Source organism: Strix uralensis, chromosome 3, assembly GCF_047716275.1.
Source record: "Strix uralensis isolate ZFMK-TIS-50842 chromosome 3, bStrUra1, whole genome shotgun sequence".
NCBI lineage: Eukaryota > Metazoa > Chordata > Aves > Strigiformes > Strigidae > Strix > Strix uralensis.
Window position 1 is genome coordinate 56,825,746 of NC_133974.1, and position 9,915 is coordinate 56,835,660.

The following is a 9,915-nucleotide window of genomic DNA, read 5'->3' on the forward strand; positions in this document are numbered from 1 at the left end:
GTTTTGTCTTAGTTATGCACTACCATAAAAAGAGGCCCAACTGTTTCTTACTCCTCCAGCTTAGCAGTATTTCCACTCAGGGTTATCTTCAGAAAAACAAACACAAATTCCGTAAAGATCACATATTCAGTAATTGTTGAATTCAGTATTGGCTGAAGGGAACAGACATTTGCAGACACCATGTACTGAGCAACTGACATCATCTACCTGGACTTGTGCAAAGCTTTTGACACTGCCCCACATGACATCCTTGTCTCTCAATTGGAGAGACATGGATTTCATGGATGGACCCCTCAGTGGGTAAGGAATGGGCTGGATTGGTTGCACTCAAAGAGTTGTAGTCAACAGCTCAGTGTCCAGGTGGAGAGCGGTGACGAGTGGCGTTCCTCAGGGGTCAGTGTTGGGACAGGCGCTGTTTAACATCTTTGTTGGTGACATGCACAGTGGATTGAGTGCACCCTCAGCAAGCTTGCCAATGACACCAAGCTGTGTGGTGCAGTCAACACGCTGGAGGGAAGGGAGATGCCATCCAGACGGACCTGGACAGGCTGGAGAGGTGGGCCTGTGCAAACCTCATGAAGTTCAACAAGGCCAAGTGCAGGGTCCTGCACATGGGTCAGGGCAATCCCAAGCACAGATACAGGCTGGGCAATGAGTGGACTGAGAGCAGCCCTGGGGAGAAGGACTTGAGGGTTTAAGTGGATGGAAAACTGACTATGAGCCAGCAATGTGCACTCGCAGCCCAGAAAGCCAACTGTATCCTGGGCTGCATCAAGAGAAGTGTGGCCAGCAGGATGAGGGAGGGGATTCTTCCCCTCTACTCTGCTCTGCTGAGACCCCACCTGGAGTCCTGTGTCCAGCTCTGGGGCCCCCAACATAAGAAGGACATGGACCTGCTCAAGCAGGTCCAGAGGAGGCCATGAAGATGATCAGGGGGCTGGAGCACCTCCCTTATGAGGACAGGCTGAGAGAGTTGGGGCTGTTCAGCCTGGAGAAGAGAAGGCTCCGAGGAGACCTTATAGTGGCCTTACAGCACTTAAAGGGGGCCCACAGAAAAGATGGGGAGGGACTCTTGATCAGGGATTGTAGTGATAGGATGAGGGGTAACAGCTTTAAAGTGACAGACAAATTCTTTACTATGAGGGTGGTGAGGCACTGGAACAGGTTGCCCAGAGAAGTTGTGGCTGTCCCCTCCCTGGAAGTGTTCAAGGCCAGGTTGGACGGGGCTTTGAGCAGCCTGGTCTAGTGGAAGGTGTCCCTGCCCATGGCAGGGGGGTTGGAACTAGATGATCTTTAAGGTCCCTTCTGACCTAAATCATTCTATGATTCTGTGACTGATCATACTGCACCACTACAGCTGGCCTTGTCCACCACGGGGCGAGCTTTAGTCCTTAGAAGCAGTGTTGAACATTAGCATCATGTACAGTAATCACTTAAAAGAAACAATGCACACTTGATGTTGTAAGGATTCAACATGGAAGTTTCATCTATGCACTGACCCTGGGTGTTTTGTACAATATTGAATGGAGTTACCTAATAATGGAAATCTAGTCTACACATGCCTAAATTTTTAACTCTTTGACTAGAAATCTCTGACTGACAGGCTGTCTGGCTTCATTTAGCCTTCTCAGGCATTTGTTTTAAATAACAGTAGAATCGGTAAAACTTTTCCACTTATCTTAGCATGTAAAACTTATCAATGAAAACAGGATAGACTTAATTCTGACATAAGCATGAATGGTGTCACTAAAATTAGCAGTTACCTTATTTCAGTAGGAAATTAAGCCCCCATATGCCTTCTTTAGTAAGTTAATTCTTTTTGTGCTTGAGACATCTATACCTTAATACCTTCCCCTTTTTCTCCATCTTTTGGGTTTTTTTTTACCTGTTCCTGAATTTTGATTTCTTGATAGTCTCTACAGCAGGTAGGAGAAGAGGTTGTTCCAGAGAGACATGTGAACTTGGTTGAGTTGCAGCCTTCCTCGTTAAGACAGGCTGATGGACGACAGAATGTGTAGTACTGTTCAAAGTCAGCCTTGACGACAAACACGTGCTTGCACTTATTGCAGATATAACTCCGTTCAAACTCCAAAACTTTCACCAAACTTGTACGTATGACAGTCCCAGTAACAGACAAAAAGTGACCCACATCCCTGGTTTTAGGAATATGCTCTCGAGTCAGCTCTGGGCAAACAGGCAAACCTGTTTAAACAAAAATATGTGCAGCATAAGGCTATGCATATAAAACATGGACTTACAATGCAGTTAAACAGAAAGGCTAAAAAAAACGCCAGACATATTAACAGTAGCTATTGTTATTCCTGTTTCATAAATGTGATTCAACAATTCATCTGTTGTACCATAAATCTGATTCACTGGCCTCAGATAGTGAAAATTAACAGACGCTGAGCACTAACAGAAAACGTTGCCATTTTACTCTCCTACTCTTGCCAAGGGCTGAATCATGAACAGTTTCCGTTCATTGAAATAGATCCCGATGTTCTCAGACCTATTAATTTAAATGATCTTTTGGCAATGCCATTTATTTTACAACTGGTTTATCTGAATTACAAAATTTTAGTTATGCTACTTAATTGTGGTTCAGTGTTACTCCCACAGTTAAACATTTAAGTGTAACTCCTAATCTTATGTAAATTCTCAAGTCTAAGCAAATTTAAAATTCATAGTCTCTGAGCATTTGACCTTAAATCCACATTGCAAACCAGTAAACCTCAAGCATGAGAAAGATGGCATAAAGAGAATATAAAGGGGTTATGAACACAACCAAAGCAAATTCACTTGTATGTTCAAATGAATAGCAACAGAACATTTTCATGGCACTTGACCTCCTTTAATTCCACCCCAGCAGCCAGTTCTGCGGTGTACTGATCCCGCTCCGGCGTTCATTTGTGCGGCCATCACTTCACACCACTGCGGTTGAAATCCTCAGGAAGATTAATCTACCTCAACAGCCTGCAAAGTCTTTATAAAAATAAATGGTCTCTGAAATGCACACCTGAGGATAGCATCAAAATATTGCCTTTTCAGAAGTTAGTATATGAGCTGAACTACAAGATACTAATAATTATCAACTTAAAAAGAAATTATCTGCTCTTAAAATAATTTCTTAGCTTTATTTCCAAAGTAGAGCTAGGAAACAGAGATGTAAAACAATAATTCTGCTGGAAAATTATGTTTCTAAGGGGACCAAAACTACTTGTGCATCTAGGTCAAATCTTCTTAGTAGCTTTGGCTGCTAAAAAAAGACATCATATATTTATTTCAGTGTTTTCATAACCAATTGCTTTATTTCAGACATGCTGAAACATTCTATTTTGATGCTTTTAAGAACAGCATTTGACCTTTTGCTTTTGTTTAAATAAAATATTTTTAAATATTAAACTAATTTTAAAAGATAAAAGAATAAAGTAAAAAAAAGTAAAGTAGAAAGAAATTAAATAATCTCGAAAAGAAAAAGTATTATGTAGAACTGCAAACAAATTTTTCTGGTTGACTGTATCAAAGCTATCTACATATTCTACCAAACCTGTTGACAATTCTGTTTGTCCCATAGGTTTGCATTTCTCTTTGGCTCAGACAAAAAAAGATAAAATCCATTATTTTTCCAATTGTTATGGCATCATTTTTTCCCAGCTCCGTACTGGCGCAGCTCAACAATCTTTGCAAAATACAACAGATCTTACACTAGAGAGAGCTGCAGCACTGTTGTCAGGATATACAATATGATCATCTCTGTGAATATTGATGAGACAAGAGTCTGCATGGGGAAAAAAAGAGCCTTCATTCTGATCCTATTAGACTGCTTGACAAACTCTTTAGTTAAGTATGTGCCTCTTTGAATCAGCTTTACTGTACTAGTAATAATGTGTCAAACTGAACTATTAGAAGCAGCTTGGCCATCAGTAACAGACACAGGGGTGCTCAGGCTAATGGTAAGTAAGGAAAGATCTTTTAATGGATTTGTAGCAAAAAGAGAAGTTATACAATCAAATTCCTACAATGTTAAAATTCAGATAAAGAACTTCATCTTTTGCCTTCTTCAGTGAACCCAGGGTAATCATCCACTATTAATCACCACATATTCACACTCCCCGAACCCTTCTTTGAACTCCCAGATGCCCTGTCCACATTGGCATGCTAAAATCGCATTTTTATAGCTAGCATAAGCAAAACCACTTTTCCTCACTTCAGTCCAAGCCTGATATGCAGATCCCCTCAGCCCCATTCCAGGTAGTTGCCTGTTGCTCCCACTGAGAAGAGAGCACCACTTTCTCTTCATTCTCATTTGACGTGGGAATGGGTAGCAGCACTCCAAAATGATAATCCTGAAGGCAATCAGAACCCAGTATCCGCTTAAAAGGTAACAGCATCATGGGAAAATTTGGGTGGAAAAAAGCCTGCAGATCATTTAGCTTATTGGGTTTTTGTTTCTTCAGTAGCCATCCTTTTGGTGCTACAGAACAGAAACCAAACTACATGGACAGATGTTCTTTTGATCCAGCTGGACCACATGAGGATAACCACCCCCTGCTCTTCATCAATTTCCCTCCAGTTTAGTGATGGAGTAATTTGTGAGTTCAATGACTAATTTCTTCCATCAATGATCAATCAGACTTGCTTTTCGCAGTTACTTAAAGCCATTTGATCAAACATGGCTAATTTTGCCTGATGTTGATTAGGGAATACTCAGACAAAGCATTGCTGTGGGAGGAATGGTCAGCTCCAGCAACAGGCTGATAATAGGAGCAGGAATGTCTTAAAGATGCAGCTACTCCTGCGGCAAACTCTGCCCCTTGCTTTACTCCTCCCAGTGTTTCCTGGCAGCTTGTAAAATAATGATACGTGGAGAAAAATAACACTGTTCTCACGCTGAAGCTGTGACTGATGCAAATGCATGGGGGGAAATGAATCCTAGAACACTGGGGGAAAATTTTAATTCACTCCTACTTTTATAGGTACAGGGAAATGCTGGACATTTCAAATTTTAGTACAACACAGAGGCCATCCTTTTACACCACATACTCACAGTTGTATACAAACTCCATAACACCTAAACAGGTAGCAAGTTGGGGTTTTGTTGTTTTTTTTTTTTCATAAAAACCTGGACAAAATAGCAATATGAGAGAGCCACAGGCTAATTATATTTCTGATGTATGTGTTCTAATGACAATATTTTTAAGGAAATTTACTGGGGTAAAACACAGGTCTATTTAACAACTGTGATTCATCCACATTCAATCCACCAAAAGACTGAACAATCATAAACCACTCCAACATGGGGCAAGGGAAGGAAATAGAGGTCACCAGCTCTTGGTATTGCTGACTAGACAGCTCCAAATAGTTAGAATCAGAAATGACCAAAGTGACTGTGCCATTGCTGACCCCAGTTCCCCACAACAGGCAAAATAAGCATTTTAACCCCAGAACACAATTACCATACCTCAAAGATACTAAAAATTTCCTAGTATAATAATGGTATATCAACTTGTAGTGAAAAAGTTTCCTCTATTAACGATCATGCCTTCCAACAGTGCGTTCCAATTTTACAACAAGTAATTTTATAACAATTAGTTAAGCATAAAATTTGACCATTTCAGATTAAATTGTTACAAGACAACTCAAAACTTAGAGTTTGCCTCTTCGGGGAGGTGGCTGGAGCCAATAAAGACCATGAGCCAACTGACACGGTAAGGAAGTCAATCTGCAAGAAAATTTATGAACTACATATCTTTCCCTAAGCTTTTTATTTTTCTTTAGACCTTTGGGTTAACAAGAGTAATAATGCGAGACCAACTGCTGATTTGAGGAGTCTTTTTCCCACTGAAAGGCTTTGGTGTAAGTCCTGACCCAGCAACAAACACCAACCATTGCACACAAGCCGTGAGGGATGGCCACAGCTTTTTTCCAGTTGGTCTACACAAGTCTATGTGTTTGCAGGTGTTACTTTCCATCTAATAACCACTGACCATTCCCTACTGCTTCAAGCACTGAAATTGCAAGAATTAAACTTGCTCCTTCCCATGACACCCCAATAGTTTGTTACAGAGTAAGGAAATTCAGCAACACTGACTGGAAGATGCCCTGGGGGCGCCTCGCTGACGCCCCCACCCCATCACTCACCCGAGACCCTGGCGTGGAGGTTCTGCTTCACGCTGAGCTGTGGAGGGGCTGTGGCAGCCTGCAGCGCTGCCAGGGCAGCCCGGCGCAGCGCGCTGTCGAAAATTGGGAGGACCTCGCTGGGGAAGGCGTTGAAATACTCCCCGATCTCCATGTTGGTCTCAAAGAGCGTCAAGGCGTCGACAACGATGGGATAGTGTGCCTTGTCATCGGCCTCCCTCAGGATGCCCAGGATGTCATCCTTGTGGTGCTCCAGCACGTAGGATTCGAACACCTGACCGATGAGGTTCACCTGCTCCGCGCTCAGCACCATGTTGCGCTTCTAATGGCGGGTGGGCGGGAAGGCGAGACGATGCCGTTATGAGGTGAGGCTCTTCGGTAAGGACAAGCTCCTAACCGGGAAAACTTATTTTTCACTCGGAAAAGCCTAACGCGGAGCTGGGCGAGAGTAGGGCGGGGCCGGCGCCTGCGCGGCTAGCCGGGTTGGCCACCGGCCCCTCATTACAACGCGGCCGGCCGGCTTGCCCACCCGCCCGCCCGCTGGCCGGGATGGCGGCTGCCGCCCGCCGTCTCCACAGACGGCTCCCGCCAACCAACAGCCCCGCCCCGCCCCGCCCCGCCCCACCCCGGCCAGCCAATCAGCCCCGCCCCACGTCAGTCAGTCACCCCCCCCCCCCCCGCCCCGCCTCCCGTCAGTCACCCCCACAGCGCCGCGCCGCGCTCCTTAGGCCCTGCCCGCTGGGGCAGGCGGCGTGCGGGTGCCGGGCGCGGCTTCCTTCGCCTCTCCGTTAATGCCGGAAAGTGAAACCGCCCGGCGACCCGCTCCCCCAGCGGCAGCTTGTCCCGCCGGGCCCTGGGCGGCGGCAGGGACGGGGCTCACCGCAGCGCGGAGCCCGGCCTCCCGCCCTGACCGCCACCAGCACGGCAAGTTTTGAAGGCGGCGCGGCCGGGCGGGCGCTGGCGGCGAGGCGGAGGTGGGCCGGGCCGGGCCGGGCCGGCAGCGCGCTGCCCCGCCCGCTCGGCTGCGGAGCGCTGCCCCCGGCGCGTCCCGTCCCGTCCCGTCCCGCCTCAGGACAGCGCGGGCCGCGGGCGCGCTGCCAGCGCCTCGCAGACGGCCCCGCCGGAGCGTGTGTGCGGGATTGCCCCCGCCCCCCCCCAGGCGGAGGCGGGCAGCGCTCCGCGGCCGCCCCGCTCTCGCTCGGTACCTGCAGCGCAGGCCGCCGCCCCTCCGGCCGGACTCCCGCCGCCGCCGCGCCGCACGGAGGCAGCGGCCGCAGCTCCCTCCCTCACCCGGCAGGAGAAGCGGCTCCGTCCCCGCCCCCTCCGCGCCGCTACCCGTCCCGGGCCCAGCCCCGCGGGCTGCCGGCTCCGCGGCCGCTCTTCGCCCCGCTCGAGCAGAGCGGAGAGCGGCAGCGGAGCCGGCAGCCCGCGGGGCCGGGTAGCGAGGGCGCTTCCCTCCGGCCCTCACCGGCGCGGGGCCGCGCTGCTTCCGCAGGGCCGCGGCGGCTGCGGGAGGGCCGGTCCCCCCGGGGCAGCCGAGGGGCGGCGGGCCCGGGCGCCCTGCAGGGAGAGGAGGGCGCTCCGTGGGCACCGGGGGATGTCCCGGCTGCTCTGCTTCTCCTCGACAAAAGAGATGCCAAGGGGTTCTGGTCTCAACGGTGCTGCACGCTGATGGTTGCCTGAATATCTCTGTCGCTGTTCCTCCGTTACAGAGGGAGGCTGCTCCTGTGTACAAGTCGGGGGGAAAGAGGGGTGCGGTGCAGCAGGGGTAGCCCCTAGGTAGCCGAAGGTCGGGTTTGCTGCTGCTTCCTGCAAACCGCCTCCCCCGCGGTTTACAAATCCCATGAAATCTACCTTTGGCTGCTTTAAAGCGAGCTGCCTAACCAACCAGTCAGTTCCCACTTCTTCGTGAGGGCACCTCATAGCAAAGTCTGAGGAGTTGGGGGATTTTATTTTTAATATAGCCAGAAAACGTTTTGCTGGAGGCTGTGAAGCTTTCGCTTTTGCCTGGAATTTTTGCCCAGTCTGTCGTTTTGATTAGTTTTGTACCTGTATGTTCTTTTCTCTGTGTAATACAACCCAGGGACATGCTTTAACTATTTGAAATATTTTATCTTTTAAATAGTTAATTCTGTTTCAAAGTTGAGTTTCAGGCATGAGGACTGAAACTGGATCCTAGTTCTCCAGCAGTATGCCTGTTCCTTTCCTCTTCAGTTACTTTGCAGCACACCTGTGCTCTCTTAACAAGTGCTGTGCCTGCACGAGTGAATTCTGCCCCTCTTGAGTTCACTGTAAGTAAACTGTCACCTAAATTACTACATGTATCTTCTTGGTACCTCTGATAACATATTTTAATATCTATACCAGTATGCATTCAAGTCTTGTGGTATCGCAGAGAATAACTTAATGTCCCCTGAACTTCAGAGTGTTTGAAGGATCTTAAAACTTTATTGAGCTCCTTGTTCCCAGGACCCCCCATTGCTGGCTTGTATTAATGATGAATTATTGATATGTGATCAAAACAAAAATCACTGCCCGTGTAAGATCTTAACCAAAAAGTGTACCATACTATAATCAAAGTATTAGAACTGTGCCCATAGTTCTATAATAAAAAGATGTCATAAGATATGTACAAAATTTGTATTTTAATACAAATTTTTAAAGTTGGTGGAGGGGAAAATCAATGCTTTTCAAACAAAAAATATCCTTTAGATCCCTTATTTTCAGGTTATGATGTATGGCTTAAATATGTAAAGTAACTGCCTTACCTGCCTTAATTAAACTAAGATAATTAATTTGAATGTCTAATATGTTTTTTCTCCCAATCATATCTAAATATGTGATCTTAATGAATGAGAAAGCTACAGCGGTCACTTCACATCTGTTAACCATATTGAATATCTCACCATCCACAAGATGATGTGAGGAATGTTTGGCCAGCAGAGAAGGGAAGGTCTGGCAATCTTTGGGCAAAAGCTTCTGGTGGAACTGCAGGTGCTTTAAATCACAGATCACATTTCTCTGAATTGCTACTCCATAAGCTATTGGAAGAGGATTCCTGCATATGACTCCTGTTGGGTAAAACAGTGGATAGAACTTCAGTTATCTGTCCTGCATTGTTTGCAAATACAATCTTCTTCAGAGTATTTGTAGATGTTGCCTAAATCCTCACCTGAAGGAAACAAAGTTTACAACAAAAGTCTCAGGCTGCTTCAGGGGGTTATAAAGAGGAAAGGTTTTAACCCCTAGATATGTCTCTAGAAGCAAAAAACCATTTTTCTTTATAAAATGGTCATATTCTAACCAATCGAATGGATATGGCTGCAAAAGCACTGCTGAGATCTGCACCGAACATATAAATTGATTACTGTGAAAATTCAGAACTATTTCTGGTAAAGATTATCCTGGGTGGGGTGTCAAGCAAGCCCTGTCTCTGCAACACGTTTTCAGCATCAGCTTTACTCAGTTTATGGTGCTGTCTTGCAAGGTACAAAACCAGGCTGCTTTTTTCTAGTGATGCCAGGGAGCTATTTCTACACGTTTGTTAGATCAGCACAGGCTTCTGGTATGGCAGAGCTGTAATCTTTGTGATTTCCTGGAGGTGTCTGTCTGTGCTTCCTCAAATTCTGCGTTTTGTAGCCTAAACAGCTAGAGCAACAAGATGAAAAAGAATGCAGCAGCCTGCAACCGGAGCAGCTAATTACAACTACAGAGCAGTTAACTCATTTGGCATGTAAAGGCTTCAGTTAGGTAGCGGTTCCTACAAGAAAAAACCTA

The 9,915-nt window shown here is 46.6% G+C and overlaps 1 protein-coding gene across 5 annotated transcripts in view; it reads right to left on the reverse strand.

Annotated features, from left to right (window-relative positions):
- Nucleotides 1-7,465, reverse strand: part of MCM9 (minichromosome maintenance 9 homologous recombination repair factor) — a 57,563-nt gene extending 50,098 nt beyond the window's left edge. For 4 of the 5 annotated variants that reach the window (XM_074862369.1, XM_074862371.1, XM_074862372.1 and 1 more), the window contains exons 1-3: nt 7,344-7,465; nt 6,142-6,530; nt 1,886-2,202 (exon numbers count right to left, since the gene is read on the reverse strand). In XM_074862369.1, the coding sequence (XP_074718470.1) occupies nt 1,886-2,202; nt 6,142-6,451 (627 nt within the window). In that variant the 5' untranslated portion in view covers nt 6,452-6,530; nt 7,344-7,465. Of the gene's footprint in view, nt 1-1,885; nt 2,203-6,141; nt 6,637-7,343 lie in introns of those variants that run through there. The other variant, XM_074862370.1, reaches the window with a different exon arrangement.
- Nucleotides 7,466-9,915: the final 2,450 nt, after the last annotated feature.